General features: G+C 38.0%; 3 protein-coding genes across 8 annotated transcripts; 2 read left to right on the top strand and 1 right to left on the bottom strand.

The window, feature by feature from the left end:
* Positions 1-1,548: 1,548 nt before the first annotated feature.
* LOC131004392 (putative pentatricopeptide repeat-containing protein At1g12700, mitochondrial) lies at positions 1,549-3,978 on the top strand. 4 transcript variants are annotated; one of them, XR_009094985.1, is made up of 3 exons: positions 1,549-1,772; positions 2,086-3,225; positions 3,744-3,978. XR_009094985.1 is itself a non-coding variant. In XM_057931069.1 (2 exons), the coding sequence occupies exons 1-2, from the start codon at positions 1,694-1,696 to the stop codon at positions 2,487-2,489; spliced, it is 483 nt and encodes a 160-aa protein (XP_057787052.1). In that variant the 5' UTR covers positions 1,555-1,693; the 3' UTR covers positions 2,490-3,978. The 4 variants fall into 4 exon arrangements, 1 of the variants encoding a protein (XP_057787052.1); XR_009094986.1 differs by having other exon boundaries at positions 1,555-1,772; positions 2,098-3,225; XR_009094987.1 differs by having other exon boundaries at positions 1,555-3,225; positions 3,750-3,978.
* Positions 3,979-5,190: 1,212 nt separating this feature from the next.
* LOC131004391 (uncharacterized) lies at positions 5,191-8,222 on the bottom strand. The gene is made up of 2 exons (XM_057931068.1): positions 7,611-8,222; positions 5,191-5,319 (listed from the first exon to the last, which is right to left on the bottom strand). Exons 1-2 carry the CDS (start codon positions 7,908-7,910, stop codon positions 5,302-5,304), a joined length of 318 nt encoding a protein of 105 aa, XP_057787051.1. The 5' UTR covers positions 7,911-8,222; the 3' UTR covers positions 5,191-5,301.
* A 1,768-nt stretch (positions 8,223-9,990) lies between these two features.
* LOC131004389 (phosphatidylinositol/phosphatidylcholine transfer protein SFH11) lies at positions 9,991-15,852 on the top strand. 3 transcript variants are annotated; one of them, XM_057931066.1, is made up of 12 exons: positions 9,991-10,148; positions 10,388-10,719; positions 11,047-11,146; positions 11,823-12,089; positions 12,717-12,794; positions 14,000-14,101; positions 14,289-14,338; positions 14,438-14,546; positions 14,689-14,769; positions 15,150-15,263; positions 15,403-15,444; positions 15,577-15,852. In XM_057931066.1, the coding sequence occupies exons 2-12, from the start codon at positions 10,547-10,549 to the stop codon at positions 15,634-15,636; spliced, it is 1,176 nt and encodes a 391-aa protein (XP_057787049.1). In that variant the 5' UTR covers positions 9,991-10,148; positions 10,388-10,546; the 3' UTR covers positions 15,637-15,852. The 3 variants fall into 3 exon arrangements, with proteins under 3 accessions (XP_057787049.1, XP_057787047.1, XP_057787048.1); XM_057931064.1 differs by having other exon boundaries at positions 9,999-10,148; positions 10,373-10,719; XM_057931065.1 differs by having other exon boundaries at positions 10,001-10,148; positions 10,370-10,719.
* Positions 15,853-24,906: the final 9,054 nt, after the last annotated feature.

Raw genomic sequence — 24,906 nt, 5'->3', positions numbered from 1 at the left:
TGCACTAATTATGTGGTCCCTACTATTTTTACATCTACTTTAACTCTCCTAAATACCCGTGCCCAAAAGAAAGGGGACTTGATTAACGGGACGGAGGGAGTAATATATAAGAATGTATGGGCTTCCATGAAAAAAATATGAAGCTTTAGCCCATTAATAACAAAAAGCCCAACATTAATAAAAATTATAAAAATATATATATATATATATATATATATATTTTAATCCAAAATCAATATAATGTCATAATAAATATATTTAAGTAAATAATTTTATTTAGGCCCAAATTTATATAAAAAATATGTTAGAGTATAGATCTTTATTTCCATAGGTATAATTTATAGTTTAAAGTCACATCTAACTAGGGGCACGACTAGATTCATCGACTGTTAAATATATATATTAATAACTCAAAAATATAATAATTTTCAAATAAAATTTGCAAAGGAAGAAAACGGTTTTGGGCTGTGACAGAAATGTTGCCAACTTTAATGGGACGGATGGAGTATATCATTTCAGCAAATATCCCTGTGTAACATGTGACTCAAGAAGTGAAGAATAATAATTTTAGATTCAACAAAAGAAACTAAAATTGCTAAAAAAGTATAATCCTTCTGTCCACGAAATATTGTCCGTATTGAGAGAAGCACGAATTTTAAGAAAATTTGTGTTTTATTTAGTTAGTAGATAAAGGAGCCCATAAATAAATAAATAAAAAAAATTAATTAAATTAATTAGTGAAGAATGAGGTCCACGTGTTAACAAGTTAGGACAACATTTTTGAGATGGAGGGAATATTCACGTAGGAACGATGTACAGTCAAAATTGAAGAGTCTTATATGGTATAGATAGGGATGTCAAAAAAGCTCGAAACCGACGGGTCAACCCGAATAGACCGATAAAAAAGGTGGGTTAGGGCTGAAATTTTTTAGCCCGAATGGCCCGAACCGAAAATAGCCCGAGCCCGATAGGGTTGGCCCGAAAACCGAGTGGGTTGGTCCGATTAACCGAACACATTCTTAATAATTGATTTTTAAACTTTAATACTTTACTTTTTAATTCAATAATAACATTTTGATGCATGTAGAATATGTTTTGATTTTTTCTAACGGTTAATAACAAACATCTATGATATAAAAGTCAAAGAAAGACAGTCATTTATATTAAATCTATATACAATTTTTATCAAAACAAAATTAAAGTTAGATATTATGTAAACTTATGTTAAAAAAATACTAATTTTTGTATCTAAAATAAAGCGAATTGTCTTGATTTAAAAAATACGACATATTTTTATTAAAAGAATATGATTATTTATATATAAAAAAAACATATAAAAAAATCGTAAAACTTGCGGGCCCGAACGGGCTAGCCCAAAACCGAGTGGGTTAGGGTTAGGGTCGAAAAATTTTAGCCCAAAAAATAAAAAAATCGATTAACCCGAATCGAAAAATAATCCGAAACCGAATGGACTGACCCGAAACCAAGTGGGCTGGCCCGATTGACATCCCTAGGTATAGACTTTTTGACAGGCATTGAAGATAGCTGTTTTTCTCCCTCTTATCTTTTTCGTATTTTCTATAATTGAAACCCTTTGTTTCTCAGCTGTTCACCTTTCTTCAGATCTAATCTTGCAGCCGCCGCCTAATAGTCTGCCTATCTTCGCATCAAATCTCACCGCCGATTAGGGACGATGAGCAGAAGAGCTGCTGTTTCTGCAATAAATCTCATTCATGGAAGAGGATTTCTCAATCGATGGTCGCATAAATCGGGTATTCTCTCTCCTCCATTCCCTCTCTTCTATTCCAAAGCTTTTCAACATAAGCGATCCACAATCTATTTCAGTCGTGTTAAAGAATTAAATGATTCTAGTCAATTGTTTCATAAAATGAAGACTATGAGGCGGCAGCCTTATGTTCGCATGTATAACAATCTTTTCAGTTGCCCTTCATGTTCATGTGTTCAATGAAATTATGGGGATTGGTGTCCGTGTTAATAATTACACAATGAATATTGCTGTTAACTGTTGTTGTCTCTTGAAAGATATATACTTTTGTTTTGCTATAATGGGATTCTTTTTTAAAGGGTTGTTTTTAGATGGCAAGGAGGTCGAAGCCGTGAAACTGTTAGAAAAGGTTCTGGATTTGAAACATTGCGTGCCTAGTAATGTTATGATTCTGCACATGATAGATGGGTCATGCGAAGCTGGACAGGTCATTGCAGACTATGATTGGCTTTGTAGATTAGAATGTAGTGGTTGGAGTCCGAACATTAAGGCTTATAACACACTAATTGACGGATTATGCAAGAGTGGAATGGTCTATGATGCTTTGAAGCTCCCATCCAAGATGGTCGGCAAGGATATTTCATCTAGTATTGTCACATATAATTCCATGATTATGGGATTGTGTGACGATGTTAAAGTGACGATTGTAAATGGGCAATTCCAAGATATCTTCGGATGTCGTTACTTTCAATATGTTGATTGATGCATATTGTAAAGGAAGAGGCTGAGAATATGTTGGAAAGTATGACACAACAAAATATTTGTCCCAATGTCGTCACTTATAGTGCTCTTATCGATGGGTTTTGTTTGAAAGGTGAAATCGAAAGAGCAAAACAATTACTTGATCCATGGTAGAGAGAGGCCTTAAACCCAATATTGTTAGCTATAACAGCCTGATCAAGGGATATTGCGATAAGGGAATCGTGGATGAAGCTTGGCTTATTTTTCTTGAAATTCCCGATAAACGTAGTATCATGATACATGGATTATTTAGTAAAATAGATTTGTTGAGAGTTGGAAGCTTTTCAAGGATATGGAATCTCAACAAGCACATCCCGACTTGCATACTTATAATATATTATTTGATGTATTATAAATGGATTATGCAAGATTAGAAAACGTGAGACGTTTTCAATCAACTTCCTTCTAAAGGTTTGCACCGTGATGTTTGGATATATACAATTATTATTGATTCACTTTGTCAAGAAGGGTCTCTAGTGGAGGTACAAAGTTTGCTTTTAGAGATGGAGAATTGTGGTAGTGGACCTGATAGCAATATCATTCGTGGAAGAAATGTGCAAAAAGAGATTTTCAGCAACTTCTTCGGTACCAACTGATAAAGTGGAAGAGCAGAGTGGAGATGACTTTTTTCTCAAATTAATGAAGGACCTTGTGCCCAAAGAAATTTTATCATAGTCCATTTATTCTTCATGTACGAGGTTAGTGATACCGACAGTGATATAATATCATTGCATTTATAATATTATTGTGTGTGTCTGTCCTTGTGTTTTTTAAACTTACCATTCTTTATGCATAATGGTATGAGTAACATTGTTCACCTTTTCATCAATTTTGTGGGTACTATTTCTATTGTAGGATTCTTAACTTGTTTTTGAGGTACTAAATTTAGTTTTTGTCTTTTGTAATTTTAAGTTTTCTAATTGATTAATGAGAGAAGGCAAGGAAGGTGACCATCATACATTAATAGAAATACTTGGTTTAGCTTTTTAAGGTATTGAGCACACATACATAATTACATGTATGCATATTCTGTTATTGTCTCTTTCATGTTGAGGCCTCCAACAAATTAACATTTGAAGAGATTTTAATCTAAAAATGTATTCAAACTTCTGATTTTGGTTAGCAATCTTCGACATTTGTAGAATGTGTTTGCCTTATGTCATGTTATGTTTGTCTTGAAAAGCATTAATCGTTGTCCGATGTGTTTCTACTGTAGGGTCAGGATTCGTGCAGCTTGAGAGCCAAAGCATTATGTCTGGGAGCTGCAAGCTGAGTTCGATTTTTATATGCTTGTGATATACAAGATCCTATAGCTGACAAAGTATGTGTATTTTATGAAAGAAGGTTATTTGTTTGCAGAACCTGTTATGTTCAGATGAGCTTCAACAGTTTGTTGATGGTGCTCTTTGCATTTCTTTATTTGGTAACTATGAGAATTCATTTTCTTTAAACCAGGGGGCTTAGCCCACTGGCCACCGGGTCCTCACTTAAGTGAAGTGACCCGGGTTCGATCCCTCTTGGGAACGAATTGGTGATTGGAGATATAAGGTGGAGTTTGGTGAATGGAGAGATAAGGTGGTTCTTGGAGTGGATGGGGAACTAACTACTAACATCTAACATGACTTTGACCGATCAAAAAAAAAAAAAAAAAAAAAAAATCATTTTCTTTATCACTTCAAAAATAATTTGCATTTTGAAGAAAATCTGCACATATGATTGCTATCTAAATTCTCAAACAGCCGTACACTTTTTCGAGTAAAAGCTATTTTTCCAAAAGCTGCTTCTTGATTCTTCACTTTCTCTAAAGATGCCATCTCCTTTTCTTAATCCAAAACAGAGTTAATACAGGCTTACGAATTATTTTTAAGAATGTTAAATCTTTTTAAATACTAAATTATTTTTGCATTATCAATTATATTTTTAATTATCAAAAATATTTTGCTAAATAGTGAATTATCAATTTTATATCAATTATATATTCCATTAATTTTTTGGTTTTGAAAAATTGACGTGATTTGTTAGATGCCACAACGTGTTTAGAACTACTTAAACAAACTTACATGAAATAGAACGTCGTTGTTTTGTGTCATAATGAAAGAATAATTTTAAATATACTATAATACTCCCTCCGTCCCGTTATTAATGGCACGTTTCTTTTCGGCACGGAGATTAAGGAGAAAGAATTAGGTAGAATAAAGAGTGTGGTCCACATGTTTAAGTTTGTGATTAAGGGATATTTCTATTTTATCAATATAAATAAAGACTTTATTTTATTCATATTAATTTTTCTGACTTTAATTTTTTTTATTAATTTAATTTTTAATAAGCATTAAATAATTTTTTTTTAATTGATCTAAAAACTGAATCTGCATAACCCAAAATAGTGGCGCCAAATGCAACATCATAATCTGCACTATAAGAAGTTGCCAAAATATTTCTTCTTTAACAAATTTCAAAGTGGCGCCATAAAGCACACAATTTTTGGAACCTGCTGTATCTCATTAAAAATTTCAGATTTTTCAAATCTCCCTCACTTTTAAAAAGTGCAGTAAGTTCAGCCCTTTATAAATAGGGATACATTTCAGATCATCAAACAGCAGCTAAACTCCTAAAATCAGAAAGAAAAAAAACTTCAATGGCTAGAAGAAAGGATCTTTCTTCCTTTGAGAGGGCAGCCATACTTCAATTTCTTCTTGAAGGGAGCAAAAACGGCAAACCGGGCAGAGGGAAGCTCACTGCAGCGGTGCAAAAGTGGAAGAGTTCCCGCCGGACCATTAGTCGACTTTGGGCAGCTGCAAAAAAGCAAAAAGATCGTGGTGAGGTAATTAGTTGTTTGAGTAAAAAACCTTCAAATCCAAGAAGAAAAAGGGTAGAAATTGATTTAGGATTAATTGCTAGCATAGACTTGACAAAAAGATCTACAATTAGAAGGCTAGCATGTGGGATTGGATGCAGTAAAACAACAGTTGGCAGGTGGATTCAATCCGGGCTGATCAGAGCACACACAAATGCAATCAAGCCTGATCTTACGGCTCCAAACAAGTTACTTAGGCTACGGTTTTCCTTAGAAGCTCTAGAATGGGATAGGATTGTTAGGAGTTTGTCATTTAAAAGCATGCACAACACAGTCCACATTGATGAAAAGTGGTTTTACATCACAAAAACATCACAAAGGTTCTACCTCACCCCTGAAGAGACAGAACCGCATAGGACATGCAAGAGCAAAAAATTCATCCAAAAAGTCATGTTCATGTGTGCTGTGTGTCGGCCAGTGTTTGATGATGATGGCAGCTGCTTGTTTGATGGGAAGATTGGAATATTTCCATTCACAGAATTAGTACCAGCCAAAAGGAAGAGTAAAAACAGGGCTGCAGGGACAATGGAGCTCAAGCCCATACAAAGCATCACAAAAGAAGTTGTGAAAGATTGCTTTATAAACAAGGTACAAAGGCTGCCTGAATTCTGCCCTAAATGCACCAATACCATGTACCTAATTCATTTGGTTTCTTTGTATGCTTAGTTAATGAAGTGGCACTTTGGAATGCAATGTTTTAAAACCAGAATGCTTTCTTTTTTTTAAAGCAAAACAGATTGTGCATGCTGTTCTGCCCTAATTCAGATGTGAATGCTGTGATTAATTGTATGCTTAGTGTGAATGCAACAGATTAAAGTGTGAATGCAGTCTATTAAAGTGTGAATGCAGTCTATTAAAGTATGAATGCAGATGGCAGTTAGGAATGCAGTTTATTAAAGTGTGAATGCTTTCTTTTTTTTGTAAAACAGATTGTTCCTGCTATTAAAGCAAAATGGCCAGCAAATGCTAGCAAAACCATCTACATACAACAAGATAATGCTAGGCCTCACATACAAGACTCAGACCCAGATTTCAGAGCTGTTGCTTCAGCAGATGGATTTGATATTCATTTGATAAATCAACCACCAAACTCCCCAGACACAAACATCAATGATCTGGGGTGGTTTAGGGCAATTCAGTCCCTACAAACTGAATCAGTTTGTAACAGTGTATCAGATCTTGTGAATGCTGTGATTAATTCATTCAATGAATTAAGCCCAAACACTTTGAACAAAGTGTTTTTGAGCTTACAATCTTGCATGATTGAAATTCTGAAGGTTAAAGGGAGAAATAGCTACAAAATTCCTCATATGAGGAAGGATGCACTAATTAGGCAGGATATGCTCCCATTGAATCTCCAAGTTCCAAGTGAACTTGTTAGGGAGTGCATATCTTATCTAATTGAGCATGGAGCACTATCCATAACTGACTCATTAATGCAACAGTTGGGAGTGAATGCAGGATGCACCAATGAGCTTGAGGTGATGGTGCATAACCTTCAAATTCAAGGTCATGAAGGTTTGTAATGTGGAAGCAGGAAGCATTTTGGAGGTAGAAGGCAGCATTTTGTGATTAAAAATAGTGAATGACCAAACATTTTTTTGTAAATGCATCTGCCCTTTTTGTAAAAATAGTGCAGACTTTGTAAATGCATCTTCCTTTTTGTAAGTGAAGCTATGTGTAAATGCATCTGCCATTTTCTATGTGAATGTTTAGTGGAAGTTTTAGTGGTCAAGTTAACACTCAAACACACATCAAACAGCAACAACCAGCCAACAACATCAAAAAGCAGCAGCCACCAACACTCAAACACACATCACAGCAGCCACCAACACCACAATCAGTGGTTAACCAAACATTCAAACACCAGCCAACAACATCAAACAACAACAACCCCCAATCAAGTTACTTACAATAAGGAAACCAAACCAGTAAGCACAAGGGAACCAATAAAGATCAGGCTTTTTTTTTAAAACTCATTGCAAGTTAAAAAGATCATAGTTTTAAAAACCAACAGGGACCTAACATTTGACAAGTAATTCATCATTTCAGACCCACATAACACCCATGCCACACCAATAAACACTGCAAATCCCACATGCAATAGCCAACAAGGTCATTAATCCAACAAATCAATCGACCACATATCAATATCACCACAATCAGTGGTCAATCGGCCATATATCAGCAAACCAGGAAGAGCAAATTAGGGATTAGGGTAGATCTCACCAGAAAAAAGGCAGGAAGCAGGATTTTTAACATCCGCAACTCCGCATCACCCATTTCCCTGTGTTGCCAATTTTCCTCACACAGAAAAAAGGAATCGGGGTAAGCATCACAATTAGCAGGAGAAGATGATACAGGCAGTTCATCGGAGACCATAGGAGTAATGATAGGGCCTTTACCTTGTTGGGCTAAAGCCAAGCGACCCCGTTCTCTGATTCGATCTTCAATCACCTTGACCTCGATCCATGTCTGTAAAGAAGCCATCCATTCCCAATCATATGAATCACCGTAGTCTTTCGACATCCTTCGGTTAGATCCCTCAGATTTTGAAGGTAGAGTCACAGAGAGAGAGAGACGACAGGCAGAAGACGAAGATAGAGACAGATCTGATTTTGGTAAGGGTTTACATCATTGGGATTTTTCAATCGGGGACGATGGTGGAGGCCAAATCGGTGAGAGACGAATTCAGAGGGGGCGGCGGCTTACAGCCTAACAAGGCGACGAGGGGCGGCAGGCGTGAGATGGAGAATTCAGGCGAAGAAAGAAATTAGGGTTTCAGACTCGAGAGAAAGAGAGAGCGGCGGACATGAGGGAGAAATTAAATGGAATGGATTGAAGAAGAGACGGTTCCAATTCTGAGAGAGAGAGAGACGCGTGCCAGATTTTTATTTTAAAGTTGTTTAATTAGGCTTTTAATTAGGGGTATCATTAACATTAAACACTCCCTTATTTTTTCCAAAAAAGGAAACGTGCCATCAATAACGGGACAGCCCAAAAAGGAAAACGTGCCATTAATAATGGGACGGAGGGAGTATGCGACAAGCTATGTCAACTTTTTAGACTTGAAAAATGTACGAAGGCTACAAATAATTCATTTTTTTTAGAAGACAAATAATGCAAAATTGATAACTCATGATTAGAAAAAAAATCTATAATTTAGGATATAATCATATAATTAATCATGATTAATATTATATAATTGTCGCTTATAACAAAAGCTGATGAATAGCCAAAAAAAAAAAGAAAAAAAAAAGTCATGCTCTCTCTCACACCATCAATGTCCAAGAACAGACTTTCCCTATTTCTTTATATATAGAGTGCCTATAAATTTAGTTGTAAGATGGTAGTGAGACATGGTAATTGAGATAATTGCACTGATCAGATTTTCACCAAATTATGATTTTACAAATGAACTAAAATTTTGCTTCTAAGTACACAAACCTTCATTTATTATAATTTTACATATAATTGGATATTTACGTTATTTTATTTAGTCACGATGACTCTAATTTATCACTTCAACTAGCTTTGATAACATTATTTTATAAAAAATGTAATAATCATGTGAGAAATTCGAATAGTTGAAAAAAATAAGAACAATTGAAAATTTATGTATGAATGTAAATTTTTTAATTTATGTACCTCTTTTGCACAAAAGGAGAGAGAAGCGATTGTAACCTTTCTTCAGACACAATCTTTCAACCCAAATTTTAGACCGAAAAAAGAAAAAACATTGAAAATCCGTGGTTGGCAAAAGCTTCTCGTCTCCCCCCATTTTTCTTCACCATTTTCTTGATAAAAATAGATACTAAATAAAATGAAATGGGTTTATTTCGTTGGCCCATTTGACACCTTTACGTTTGATCTCTATTTCCCCAAAGAAGAAATGATTGATCAAATGGATTATTATCAATTTCCAATTTTGAATTTTAACATAAACTTTCAATTTTGTTTTTAGAATTCATAAATTTTTTTAATACTTACTCAATTTTTTATATCGATTTAATTTCCTTTAAATTGAATCTGAGATGACATATCAAAAAAAGATGATTAGGACTCATCGGCGACACTTCAATACGACGTTGTACCTAAATACACCTCTTATCAAAATAATAAGCTAATATTAATATTAATAAATTCGAGATAGACAAATATTCGGACCACCACACCCAAGCTTGCCACTTTGTTACAAGCTAGTATTAAGATCAAAATTTTGTTATATTTTTTAATTTTATTAAATTTACAATTTTTGAGTTTTTACTCAATTTCCTACAATTGGTTTTTTGTTACAATTAATTATATTTCTGATTTAAAAATAATATAAAATAATATTATAATTATATGATTGGAATGATTATTGATAAATCATAAAAAATAAACGTGTTTGGATTAGAAAAAATATTGATAATGTGAAAGAAAAATAAATTAATAAGATTTGATAATTGAATGGTTGAAGTGGTGGGGAGGAACATGAACCTCATTCTAACACCAGAAAAAGAATTAAAAAAATTATTAAATTCTTTACCTATATAAGTACTATAATACTATACAATATACATGAATAAATAAAGAAAATCTGAGGTAGTTCCCTTTATTTGGCGGGGTTTCTTGGCCTTCAAACATTCGCAATATTCCGTTGCATTTGCACATTCCAATTGCATCCCCTTCAAAGCAAACTCAAAACCCAAAACCGACGCATTCATACCCTTCCCTTTTTGCAGCTCTCTCTCTCAGTAGGCCTCCACATTTTGTCTGATCCAGGTTCTATTTCTCTGTTTTTTCTTTTCTTTCTAAATTCAATGAGTTATTTTGCCTAGCTCACTATATCGACTCAGAGAGTTTTCTTGTTTTTGGGCTTCACTGTCATGATTGAAATGTGATCAACTTCTATAGCAAAAAGGGTCTTGAAAACCTGCATCTCATGCGCATAATTATGATCATATTACTCAACGATTGCATATTCCTGATTTTGATGATTGTAGTAGGTAATAAACATGCAGAAACCAAAGGAATTGCTGAAAGAAGTGTTGATTTCAGACTCGCCAAATAGTAGCAGTAAAGCGGCGTCGTGTACTAGAAGAGGCCCCAAAATTTCTCATCCTCCTATTGAAACTTACTGGCAGCTACCGCCCATAAAAGAGCAGCGCCGCCGCGGCCTCATGAAAGTTCTTTCGCAGCCATTCAAGTACAGGTGGAGGAGCCAGTCTCAGAAACTGCTTCTCGAAGGGGCTCATAATCCTAAAGATGATAAAATTGTTGATGCGTTTCGTGAATTGCTTTTTCTTGAGGGTCACTTATCAGAGAAGCATTTGGATTATCATACTCTTTTAAGGTTGCTTAATCTGCTTTTTATGTATTGTGATTTCACTTAGGAGTGTTTACTTTGAGGATTAACCTAACTAGATAAAAATAGTATAGGCTAATCCCTTGTTTACTAAGGAGTGGAACTTTGGGATGTCCCAAGACCGTTGATAACTCCTATCATTTGAGCTAATTTATCACGATTCATATCCTACTGAAAGGTTGGGATTGGAGAAATCTTAGTAATGAGGATAAAAATACTTAATCATCTATCTTATCAATCATGAAAACTAGACTACCCCTGATTGTTTTAATTCCATGACCAGCAGAAAAATTATGTGGACTAATTGTGGTGCAGATTCCTTAGAATGAGAGACTATGATCTTATGAAAGCTAAAGACATGTTTGTGCAGTATGTTAAGTGGCGAGAGGAGATGCGCATTGACACAATCTTACAGGTATCTATTTTCATAACCTTCTAAAGTTCTGCTAGAATGCTATGCAGGTGAAGATGCCTGTATGAGAGGATGTCTTGACCTTGGATATGGTAAATTTACGAAAATGTGAAGTTTTGATTGGGAAATTTGAAGATTAAAAAGCTTTTTTGCACATGTGCAAAGAAGTATATTTATCTAGACACAGCGAATTTTATTTGTTTGGATTTCAGAAAGTGCTGCATAAAATCCTAGTGGAAAACATTCCAGCTATCATAAAGCTACTGTAATGCAGAGTGAGCATAATTAATGATAGGATACACATAATTACAGTTTTATTTTTATTTATAAATATTTGGAGCACATAATTATAGTTTAGAAAGCATATAATGTTTCTAGCTAGTGATGTTTGATAATGTTTCACATACATCATAAAGATGCATTGTTAAAGTTCAATGTGACAGCACTGCAATTTTGCTAAGAGTGACTTGTTCGTTTTTTTTGCTAAAGAATGACTTGTTCATTACTTACCTGTTAATTGTGTGCTTTACATCCAAGATTAGCATGGTCCTACTAGTTGCACTGATTAAACATACCTGAATTATCTCCTTTTATTGGTAACTAGTTTCTGTGTCTCTTAGATAATGATTTAAGCAAACTCGATGGAAACATCTACTGCTGATTCACGATTGCACGGCAGGAATTCAAGTTTGAAGAATATCAAGAAGTGAGGAAATGTTATCCTCATGGATATCATGGAGTTGACAGATATGGCAGGCCGGTTTATATTGAAAGAATCGGAATGATTGATCTTGACAAGTTTCTTCGAGTAACTACCATTGAGAGATTCGTGAAGCATCACATATATGAACAGGAAAAGACTCTGAGCTGGAGATATCCTGCGTGCTCACTTGCTGCAAAGAAACACATAGCTTCAACCATAAGTATCTTGGATGTGAAGGATGTGGTAAGACGTCTCTGTCAGCAACTTAAAACTAAGACAAATTTGTTCTTTATGAATTTATCAGAGTTTAAGTTTGGATTTGACATAGCAATACAGTTTCTCTTCAGGAAATTATTAGGCTTAAATAGATATTTCAAGGGTACTCTAAGTCTGGGATTATCACAGACGGGCTAAGCTTAATCATATTTCCCTTGTATAAAATATGGTTTAATAGTATTAGGTGATAGTTCTTTTCAGTTCCTTAAAGGCCAACGTTGTTGCTAGTCACATTTGCTGTCTCTATGGCTTCTAGTTCACATAAAAGTAGAAATGTCTGTAGTTTATAAATCTAATTCTCTATGCAATTAAATTAGTCAAGGTTCTTGAATTTTTCTTCAATCTACAGTTGCAATCACCATGGCGAGACAGGAGTTTATCTCAGACAGTTAAGAGTAGTTTAAATGAAGAGTGCATCTCAGAATTTTCATTTTCCCAAGTCAAACTTATATAGATTTGGTGATAAAGCAACAGGAATTTCTTGAAGCATTAGACAAATATGCTAAACTTATTTGTAGTCAATCTATTGATAACTATCATGTATCTTTCTGTTCTATTCAATTTTTTTATTTAGATATACAATTTTGTTGACAGGGAATGAACCATTTTTCAAAACCTGCTAGGTATCTGTTTATGGAAATTCAAAAAATTGACAGCAGCTATTATCCTGAGGTAGACTTTACAGTCAATTTTGTTTTAATTTATCGTCTAACATATGTTGGGATCCTATGAAATGTTTTCCAAAAGGCATAATAGCCAAATAAATCCAATCATTTGCCATTTATCTTTTGTATGTTAGCCAATCTTCTAAATTTGTAAGTTTAGCCATAATTGGTCACTTAAACAAAATTATAGTCAATTTGATATGTCGAGTCAAAATTAGCTTCCATCTCTACCACATTGACTTAATAACAATTATATTCAGTAATTAAGTCCACATGAAAGTTACATAAGCTAATTTTGGTTCAACATATCAAATTGGCTATAATTTGTTTGGATGACCAAATTATGGCTAAATTAGTTTTTTAGAAGTATTGGCTAAAGTGCAAAAGATAGCAAATGATTGGATTTTTTTGGCTGTTTTGCCTTTCCAGAATTTTAATTCAATTGGAATCTTGGCGTCAAAATTTATATTTGTTATATGGTATCAATTAAGGCTTGAAGTCATATTGTTCATTATATGTTCTTGGGCCAATTTGTTATGTGGTAAAAGTTATCTATGTAAAGACATGAAAGATATATAGATTCAATTTTAAGATTGCAATTACACATCATCTAAAACTTATCACTTTTGGCCTGACCTTTTGTGGATACTACATTTACTGTGTAAATACACAAGTGCTATATCATATCTGAGATTGTGTGTCCAAATGAAAAGGGATACAACAAAGCATCTTATCCCCTTAAAACAACATATATGTTCTTCTACATCATTGCATGCATCAACTTTTTTTGTACCGTTCTGATAAACTAACCAAAATTGCATCCATGCAATATATCATAACTAACTAACTAACGACTATGAGAGAAGTGACTGCTATAACAAACTGTTGTAGAGATTTGGTGGTTTTGGGCTCTTGGGCCTATCACTTAAAGTGTCTCACGTAAGGGTGATACCTTCAATACATAGACATAAAATTGCAAAACACATTTGTGCTCATATACATTTGGCTGTGACTAATGACTAGAGAACAGAATCAGTGGGATGAATTCCTCATCTAGAACTATAATATTGTGGATGGACTGAACCTTAATGTTTCTCTTTTTTGTTGTTTATTCATATCTGTACACTTGTTAACCAATTCAACAAAGTTAAGCTTTTGTTAGGCATCTCCATTTTCTATCTAGTAAATACCTTCCATTGATAATGCTTGCAGACACTACATCTGCTTTTTATAGTAAATGCTGGACCAGGATTTAGGGTACTTTGGAAAGTAATCAAAGCGTTTCTTGATGCCCGCACCTTGGCTAAGATCAGAGTAAGAAAATCTTGAATTATGCTCATTTTCATTTCTGGATGTTTTTCTAGTTATCACGACTTTCTCCCAGCGTGGTCATTTTGCACGTCATACACTATATGTACCTAAACAGTCATGGTTATTTGATGGTCACCAAGGAAGGTAGTGACGGACTTCAATTTAAGTTTTCACAGCAAAAATTTTGTAGGTGTTGGGATCTGACTACAAAAGTAGCCTAATTGAAGCTATTGATCCAAGGTACTCTACTCCATTGTGCTCTTGGTTTAGGAGGAAATATGTAGGATATATGCCTCTAATACGTGTTTAATTGTTTAAAACATGTTTGATGATCAATAGTAATCTCCCGAGTTTCTTGGGTGGTGACTGTGCGTGTCGTGACACTGGTGGGTGCCTCTTTAGCGACAAAGGACCTTGGAATGATCCTGAAATCACTGCAACACTTGAGGTACTTCCTCAATGATTCCTTGATTTTCACAAATTCTATTTTTTGTTGTTGTTTGTCCATCATGTGAAGCTTTGATGCTGGGATGAGCTTCACATGGATGCATTTTCGTGTAACGTGGCTTAGATAGTACTTTCTCTGCTAGGCAATGCTGTATACCGAGGATGGGGAGGAAGGTGAGGAGGGGAAGTGTTCGAGCAAAAAGAGTGCATTCTTTGGTCACAATGTAAGCCTTTCTGTGTATGCTTGATGTTATCATGTCACTCAATTTGGAGTCTGGTTTATAAAATGGCTCAAATTTGGTACATTTCTTTGAAGTTCTAAGACAAAAAACAGACTAAACCTCTTTTCTTCTCCATAGCGATTTCTCCATTTGCTACCTTACCTAGTAGCTCGCTGATGTTCTGCTAAATCTCAGTCAAGCAATTTGTTGTGTCATGCTAAAATGTTCTTGCAGCTTACTGAAATCTTCCTTGCAGAGCTAACATTGTTAGCCATGCAAAACTGAGGAAAAAAATTAGTATTAGTTCATCTGGGCTCCCTTTTGTTCCACTTCTCCTTATTTTTACCATTTTTTGTTTATACAAACACAAATAAATGCAACAGAGTTCTGGATGCGAAGATGCGTTTCCAACAGATGAGATCGCCAGAGACTCGAGGAAACAGCCTCTCGTACAGAAGATCCAAGCTTTTGAGCCTGTCGTTGAAGATGCAAAAGAAGTAGGTTTCTAACCCTTTTTTTTTTTTGGTTTTTTGTTTCTGTAAGTTTGGAGTAAGTTTCTAAGTTTCTAACTAGTAGTCATGCATTATTCAATAAAAATTCGAGATGAAATGGAATAAACATTTTCTTTTTCTGCAGAAAATCAGGATGCTTGAAACTGCATTGGAAGATACCAAGTTGGTGAGTTAGCAGAATCAACAAACTTATTTCCTAACAGAGTTGTAGAAGCATGTTCTTTTTTCTTTTTCTTTTTTCCATTAATTATTTTATTTTATATTTTCTTGTTTGCTGCACTTTTTCCCTGCTTTACAGGTCTTAAAAGAACTTGCACAGCATATGGAAGAGCTGAAGGGAATGACTAAACTATCATAAAACAGTTACTGCATCAGAAAATAAATGTCACATATATATCTTGTTTGGCAATGTCTGTTTAATAAGTTTGTCATGACCACTCTTTGTTGCTTCACTAAGTTTTCTTAATCTTTTACCAATGACTAAAATCATTTACACAATCTATATATCCAACCTATTGTAATTCGGTTTTGTGACAATTTAGTATAATGATTGATGAACATGAAATCAACTTTGGGATTTTAGGTAATCCACTTAAACCATCGGATTTAAAAATGTGACTTTTTAAGACCCAGACCTAATTTTTGTTCAAAATATATCCAAAACATCGTTGGAACTTGGAACAATATCTCACCACTTTTTCTTTTTGTCTTTTTTCTTTTACACATTCACCTAACTCAGGGCCGGTCCTGGCAAAAATGGGGCCCTGGGCGAAACTAAAAAAATGGGCCCTCAATATATTATTGTGCACAATATATAAAAAAAATATAAATATTTTATTACTTATAAAAATAACTTCGTCTAGCGTTTTAACTTGTAAAACCATCTACAACATCGTCTTATTTAAAATTTCTTTTTCTATATATAATATTGACAAGCCATTTGTCACAGCCCGCCCTAACTAGGGATAGTTAGGCCGAGTGATCCACGACTAGGGATGGGGTTAAAGAAGAAGGGGAAGAAAAGGGGCGTCATTTATAGCCGTAAAACTTACTCATCTTAATAAAACTCGTCATTTTTATTCATTAATCAAGTTATACATCATATGCAACCATTCTCTTAAGACTCAAAGTATGACATAACATACTATAACATCAACAACATCTTGCAGCGGAAAGTAGCTAGACATATGTATGAAGACATATTCTAGACAGGTTAACTATTTATTAACAACCCTGGAGACTCTGCTCATTTCAGCACCATCATCACATCAGCTCAACCTGCACATTTAGAAAACATATGCAGGGCTGAGTACAAAAGCACTCAGTGGGCACGTAGGCCTAAGTATAAAAATACATGCTTCAAAACTGTAAATTGTCATGCCATCATAAACAGTACAGCAAGGGAGTTTTAGCTAAAAGGCCCAAGCTTACTAAATTCATTTGTGATTCTTAAAGTTCGACTGATCAGTCTAAGTTCTCTTGTAATCTATCATATCTGGAACTGTGTGCCGGAGAGGTGGCCACCTCTCACGGTCACTTGACCGGCCAACCCGCTAGATGACTCACGGTCACTGGTGTACACTAGCCCTGGCAGGATAGCTATCAACTGCTCAGGACCCGAATTCGATTGCATCATTGGCAAAGCCAAAGCAGATAGATATCATACTAAAATTTAAACATTTTATGGCAAGACAATACTTGAAATAACTTTAACTCAAAGATTTTATCATGAAATGACTTGCTTGAACGTAACATTTAAACTCATTTGATATATATGAAAGTAATGCCCACCTGATAGAAACTTTCTGTGGTACAGTAGCTCCTTGACTGATTATTAATCTCGTGCTTGACCTTTATTACGAGAATATAAATAAGATACTGCTCGAGCAAAATCCTCAAATAATGAGAATACGAAATTAATGATGCATGATCCTCTTATGCATGAATTATTATTCTGAAATAATAATCGGGAAATTTTACTATTAATCCAGGCTATCGGATTTAAACAAAAGCTAAGTCTCATCTCATGAAGCTGGATAATTATCTAAAATTAATCCGTTTTCTACAGGGTGTTCTAATCCGCCGATTAAATAAACCCCGCTCCTCGTAGTCGATAGGAAAGAATAAATAAATACTTCGACTTACTCGCTTTTATCCTCGTAAAACTCAATCGGGCTTAATAAATGGGAGAAAGTACTGTTGTAAGTTTAAGTAATTAAAAGGCTCGACATAAGGCCGCCTAATAATTAATTAAGTAAAAGTGGGCCTGAATAATTATATAAAAGGCCCAATTGAAATGAAGTAATAGAGGCCCATCTGAATAAAATAAATAAGGCCCAACTTTCGGCCCAACCAATATATATGAAATGGCCTGACTACAATTAAAGACTGAGCCCAAAAGAATTAAAGGTGAGGCTCAATTGAAATAATTTATTGGCTCAAGTAATTAAATAAATCTTGGCCCAATGAATAAATGATTGGTTAGTTGGGCTCAAATAAATAAATCAATCAAGGCTCAGCTCAGATAATATAACAGTCCAATTAAAATACAATGTAGTTGGGCTTTAATTATGAAGAAACTCGGCCCATAGGAATTAAAGTGAAGCAGGCCCGAATAAAATAAAACAAGGCCCAACTTAAATTAAAATCGGCCCAAATATTAAAATAAATAAAGCCCAAAAATTTTGGCCCAACCCAATTAAAATAGGAGCCCATTTCTATATAGCACTCGGTTCTCTCTCTCTAAGCAAACACGCTTCTGCTATCTCTCCTAAATCACTCACGCCTCTCTCCATCTCGCTCTACCTTCAGCCGAGGCGGGTGCCGCCGCTGCTCCAGAATTCGGCGGGAGGTCGTCGACTGGAAGCAGCCCCGTCCAACCTCGTCCTCAATTCCCCCTCCGAAGTTCTCTCTCTCCCATATCTGTTGAAGGAAACAAAGAGGAGCCCTAACTTCCCAATTCAGAAATCGTCGCCGCTGCTGTAACTGGAATCCGGCGATTCAAACGGCGCCGGTCGTCGTTTGCCATCACCGGCGTCAGCCTTCCACGCGTCTAACCCAGCGCCGCCCTTTTTCTTCATCGTCAAACCCAGGTCGCTGCTGCTGGTTTTTGGTGAAGGTACGCCGCCCCTCTCAAAGAATCGATGCCTCCTTCTCTCATCTCATCACGGTTCGATGCCGCCGCCTCTGGAAGACCAGCGAGCAGCGCCGTCGTCGTGTCGCCTCCGCGTTCGATTTCTGGCGAGACCCCGTGCTTGGAGTTCCACGAACCGCGCTGTGCTTCAAAGGAGATCAGCAAGGGCCGCCGTTGGTTTTGTACATCCGGCGAAGTCGATGCCCTTCGTCCGCCTTCTAATTCTCTCACAGAATGGCTCAATTCCTCCTTTCAAAACGAGCCCTAGCTCTCCGCCGATTCAGGCGAAATCGCCGCGCCGCTGGGCTACGTCCGCCGCTGCTCTTGAATCCAGCGAAGTCGAGGCGACCGTAGGCGCCGCTTCTGAAATCCCGGGTCACCGCCCTGGTTCGACGCCGTTGCGTCTCCCTGGAGTTCGGCGGAGCAGGGCAGTCAACCCCCTCCTCTTCCGTGCGATTAGCGTCGACGTCAAGCCGTCATCTTTCCCCGTTTAAATGAAACAGGTACCTCGAATAAGCCTCCCTCCCCTTCTAAATGCTAAGTTCAATACTTAAGTCTATGTGGAGTCTTGGTTTTGCTACTGATTTGTGAGAGTTTTCTCATTGCCTTTATCTCAAGTGGAGAAAATATATATGTATAAATTGATTTCTGTATTATGCTTAGTCCCCTTAAGCATATAATCATTTGTATACTCTGTATTCTTTAACTGATCATGGTTGTTGGATGAAATGTGAATGGATTGAAGTAAGGGAGCTTAGTATATTGATTTATGCTTAATTGTTCTAATTTTAGGGGTTTGAATGTGCTCATTGTAAGTTAAATCTTCTGGAAATTGGTGCGTTTTATGGTGTATTTGATGCTTTTCAGGAGATTTAGGTTTTAATGGTGGAAGAGTATAATTTTGGGGATTTTTGGCTAAAAATGGCGTTTTTACGCCAGACCAGACCAGAGGAATCATAGGCCAGAGAAATCAACCACCAGAGAAATCAAGTCTCCAGAGCAGCGGAACCAAGCGCTCCGGATCCAAAGAAGTCATTCGCCAGAGAACTCGCTAAGTCAGAGAACTCGCTAAGCCAGAGAAGTCCGACAGAGAACTCGCTAAGTCAGAGAACTCGCTTAGCCAGAGGAGAAAAGCGCCAGAGGAGTCGACCGTCAGAGGAATCGAGGCGAGCGTGGACATGCCAGAGAAATCACCCGCCAGAGCGGAGGAAGCGCTAGAGGAATCAATACCAGAGCGGAACCCATTCCGCTGACAAGATCAGAGAAGTCATCCGTTCCTCTGGCGATAACCATTCCTCTGGCGAGAGCTGCGATTTCCGCCGAGTGGAGAATACTTGTTGCGCGCGTCATAGCTGGAGTTACCTTATCATCTACGATTCTATTCCTTTTAGAGTCTGGCTTTGCATGGTAATTTCCATGGTGATCCAGAAGGAGTTGAAGTCTATAAATAGGGCTATAGTTTTCATTGTAAAAAAATCATCCAAATTCTTGCCCTAGTTTTAGACGCCATCTTTGCAATCTGTTGGCATCCGAAGCTTAGGATTTACTTGCTTTCATAGTTGTTCATAGTTTTGAGTTTTTATTGTTCTAAGTTAGATTTCAATTTCGTTTTAGTTTAGTTTCTTGGATTGTGATTGAGTGACACAATTACACGTTCAAGACAATTACGGTATTTCATATTTCAATTCAAGTTATTTTCGTTTAATCATGTTTATGCTTTTCGTTATTGTTTATGTTTTCTTTTCAATTATGCAATTTCAATTATGCACTTTAGTTTCATGCCTAGATTAGAAGTCTTTAAATTTACAAGTATTTAATTTCTTAAGTTAGGTTTAATTCGAGTTGTTTAAATTATTGCCTAGGCTAAGTTTAAGTTCAATTTACATTTAAGTTTAAGTTACGTTTTTAAATCAAAACCTTTACTGCTTTCTTTTACTGTTTTTCCTGCGATACAATTAAAAGCCCTTTAAGACTTTCCTTGAGAGATGACACTGGGTCAACTTACCATCACTAGGATGTCCTTGTTCTATTGCAAGTCAAACTAGAGGTGTTCTAGGTTGAGTCAAATTTTGGCGCCGTTGCCGGGGAAAGTTTTAGGCGTTTTAGTTGTGTCGTTTTTACTTGCTTTATTTAATTTTTGTTTTTACGTTTCTTCCACTCGGTGCGTTTAATCCGTTTGTTCAGTGTTGTGCATGCAGGGACGCCGTAGTCTTAAAGGCAAATTGGTGTCACCTTTGCATAGTACGAGCGAAGGGATTTTCAGGAAGAATAGTTGCAAGGGAGTGTTCGGTGACGACGGAGCAGACGGTTCTAACTCCAATTCCGACGAAGACGCACGTGACAGAACTGACGATTTCTACTGTGGTTCTGAATCTGACTCTGAAGTTCCAGAGCATACCATAGAGACAAGGGAGGAAGAGGCCAGCTTTGTCGACTTCCGTGCTAAGCATAACACGACTAAGGAGGACACCAGCGCTACCAATACAGAGCAGACCGCAGCCACGGCAGAACACACTAAGGAGGAAGAGGCCAGCTCTGCCAATTTTTGCACCAAGCAGAATTTAAACAAGGAAAAGAAGGAGATGGCCAAGAACACGGAATATATGGGAGACTTCACCAGGCCGGTAATTGGAGATACCAACACGTCGGCAATTGTGCTCCCCACTGCTGTGAGAAATTACAATCTCAAACCTAATGATTCGAATCTGCTGCCGGTGTTCCACGGAATGCCAAGCGAGGATGCGCTGCAATTCATCCGGGATTTTTGCACACAAGTGCAAACAATCCCTCTACTTACTCTTACGGAGGATCAACTCAAGCTCAAGTGCTTCCCCTACGCACTTAAAGACCGGGCGAGGACGTGGATGCTATCTCTGCCGCCCAACTCTATCACTACATGGGGAGATGCTTGTGAAAAATTCATGCTGAAATACTACCCAAGTCACAAGACACAGGAGCTGAGAACGAAAATAATGGAGTTCACCCAAGGAGCGGACGAGCCTTTTCATGAAGCGTGGGAGAGATATGAAGAACTCCTCCGTCAATGCCCTCAACATCAATTCACTAATGTTATGTTGATGCAGTTCTTCTACGATGGGTTAGTGCAAACTGCCCAATTTATGGTAGATAGCACGGCAGGAGGGAACATAGCTCGGAAAACTGCGGCAGATCTGAAAGAGATTTTCAAGACTTTAGCCGAGAGCTCCCAACAAAAGTCAGTCCGAGGACGGAGAGTAGAGGCTAGTGCCGTGACAAATCAGTTCGAGATGCAGCAACAATTGGCCTCGATCATGCGAGAAGTCCAACAGCTCAAGATGGAAAAGATGGAAAATTCTCCAGTTCAGAGCTCAGCACCGCCGATGACAACTCAGCCAATTCCAGCTCTGCCGACGCCAGCCCCGCCGAACCCAGCCCTACAGTACGTTGAGCCCTGTGGTATTTGTGGAGATTTCAGCCATGGAGCTAATGAGTGCCATAGAATGGGAGAGTTTACTCCGGAAGGACAAGCTGAGGTCTATGCGGCACAAGGATTTCAAGGCTACAATCTAGGGCCAAGCAGACCTTATGGGCAGAACATGAATCAAGGTCAACAAAATGTGAATGGCGGATGGAGAGGTCAGCCGAATGCTGGATGGGGAAATCAAAATCTTGGGGGGAATCAATTCCGTCGACCACCTCAAATGGGCTATCTACAACAACAATATTTCCCACAACAGCAGGGTTCGTTCCAACCGTACAGATCACAATACCAACAGCAGCAATCCATTCCGCAACAGAGTGCACAGCCGATTCCACCACAAAAATCCACGCTCGAAGAAACGCTGCAAACCTTTATGGAAATCAGCAAACAAAGTATGGAGGCCCAAGCATCTACAATCAAAAGGCTCGAGACAACGGTTGGACAACTTTCCGGTACCTTGAATCAAATCCAACAACAACAGCAGCCTGGGAAATTTCATGGCCAACCTGCTCAGCCACATCAAGCTCTTGCTGTAACTGTTCTCCGCAGTGGTAAGATTCTGGATAACAAAATGGAGGTTCCAACACAAACCAGAGCAGAAGAACCGTCCCGTCAGAGTAGAACCGATTCCTCTGACCTTGTCAGAGCAGAGGAACCGTTCCGCCAGAGCAGAACGGATCCCTCTGGCTTTATCAGAACAGAGCTGCCGAACTCTGCTCCGTTCAGACCAGAGCTGCCGAGTTCAGATCTGCCCAACTCGACTGATGGAGAAAAGGGAGACCAGCAAAAGGAAGAAGAGAAGGAGAAGGAGGTCAAGCTCCACAAAGCTTCTACACCTTATCGACCACCGATTCCCTTCCCGGGCAGATTGAGCAACGGAAAGCAAGACCAACAGTTCGCCGACTTCTACAACATGCTTGCCAAGGTGAACGTGAATCTTCCTCTTCTTGATGTGATCAGAAAAGTCCCAGCATATGTGAAGTTTTTCAAGGAATTGGTCTCCAACAAGCGGAAGTTCGGGGACAATGAGAAGATTCTAGTCTCAGAAGTAGCGACCTCAATCATGCAGCAATCCTTACCACCAAAGCAGCGCGATCCAGGTAGCTTTGTGATTAATATTGCTTTAGGAAATGGTAAGGAAGCTACGGGAATGTTAGATTTGGGTGCTGGAATTAACCTTATGCCTTACTCTATTTTCAAACAATTAGAGTTAGGTAATTTGAAATCCACTCGCATGTGTCTACAACTCGCTGATAGGTCCGTTAGGTACCCCCGTGGGATAGTTGAGGATATTCTGGTGCGAGTCGGGGATTTGATTGTGCCTGTTGACTTCGTAGTCCTTGAGATTGGGGATGTGCACGAGAATGGTAGAGATCACACTCTGCTATTAGGAAGACCCTTTATGGCGACCACTAACACGTTGATTGATGTCAAAAATGGAACTATTAAGATGACAGTGTTGGGGGAGTCGGTGTCTTTCTCGGTGCATGAAAATCGGGCTATGCCTTCTGCTAATTTCATAAATGAATGTTCATATATAGATGCTATTAATGGCCTGGTTGAGAAGGTATTTATACAGGAACATGAGCGTGTGGAAGTTTGCGCTGGATCAGCCGATATAGAGGAGTTAGCTCGGGAAGCTGAAGACTTCGGCTCTGGACCCGCCAGAGAAATCCCCATTCCTCTGCCTTGCGGTTCTGCTCAGACAGCCATGCCGAGCTCAGTGCTTTCCAACCATACCGAACTATCCCTCGATGATCAGATGGAAACCAAGAGCCCAGCGCTGGAACTAAAGGAACTCCCTGCTAACCTCAAGTACATCTTTTTAGAAGCAGGAAGGGAGAAGCCAGTCATCATCTCATCTACGCTGACTATAGAGCAAGAGGCAGCGCTGCTTGAAGTTTTGAAGAGAAACAAAGCAGCGCTAGGATGGAGCCTAGGTGACATACGTGGCATTAGTCCAGCCACATGCATGCATAGGATCAACTTAGAGGAAGGAGCTGCACCAAAGCGAGATGCCCAGCGACGCTTGAACCCTATGCTAATGGAGGTTGTGCGTAAGGAAATCCTAAAGCTTCTTGCCGAAGGGATTATCTACTCTGTCGCCGATAGTGAGTGGGTGAGCCCGGTGCATGTCGTGCCAAAGAAAGGAGGAATGACAGTTGTGCGCAATGAAAAGATGGAGTTGGTGCCGACACGTCCTACCACGGGATGGCGGATGTGCGTCGACTACAGGAAACTCAATGCCGTCACCAGAAAGGATCACTTTCCTCTTCCTTTTGTTGATCAAATGTTAGACCGTTTAGCAGGACATGATTTTTATTGTTTTCTAGATGGTTTGTCAGGATACTACCAAATCGCAATCGCACCGGAAGATCAAGTCAAGACTGCATTCACCACGCCTTTTGGGACATTTGCATGGAAGAGGATGCCGTTCGGATTGTGCAATGCGCCCGGGACGTTTCAACGATGCATGATGTCCATATTCTCTGATATGATTGGTAAATGCGTGGAGGTTTTTATGGATGATTTTTCGGTTTTTGGGAAGTCTTTTCATGATTGTTTAACTAAGATTGATGTTGTGTTGAAAAGGTGTATTGAAAGTGGCCTAACTTTGAGTTGGGAAAAGAGTCATTTCATGGTTACTCGTGGGATTGTCTTGGGTCATGTGGTGTCTAAGCATGGACTAGAGGTCGACAGAGCTAAGGTGGAGGTAATCCAAAAGTTGCCACCCCCTATTGATGTCAAAGGGATTAGGAGTTTCTTAGGTCACGCCGGTTTTTATCGACGTTTCATTAAAGATTTCTCTAAAATTAGCCAACCTCTATGCAAACTGCTTGCTCAGGATGTTCCTTTTAATTTCGATGACTCTTGCATGCATGCCTTTGAAACATTGAAACTTAAGTTGAGCTCTGCCCCGGTTGTAATTGCGCCTGATTGGTCATTGCCCTTTGAGATTATGTGTGATGCGTCTAACTCTGCTGTAGGAGCGGTGCTAGGTCAGCGTGTGGATAAGATGTTACGTGTGATTTACT

This window comes from Salvia miltiorrhiza, unplaced genomic scaffold (assembly GCF_028751815.1).
Source record: "Salvia miltiorrhiza cultivar Shanhuang (shh) unplaced genomic scaffold, IMPLAD_Smil_shh original_scaffold_386, whole genome shotgun sequence".
In the NCBI taxonomy this organism is placed as follows: domain Eukaryota; kingdom Viridiplantae; phylum Streptophyta; class Magnoliopsida; order Lamiales; family Lamiaceae; genus Salvia; species Salvia miltiorrhiza.
Note: the sequence above shows the minus strand (reverse complement) of the source record. Positions and strands in the feature narration are given on the sequence as shown.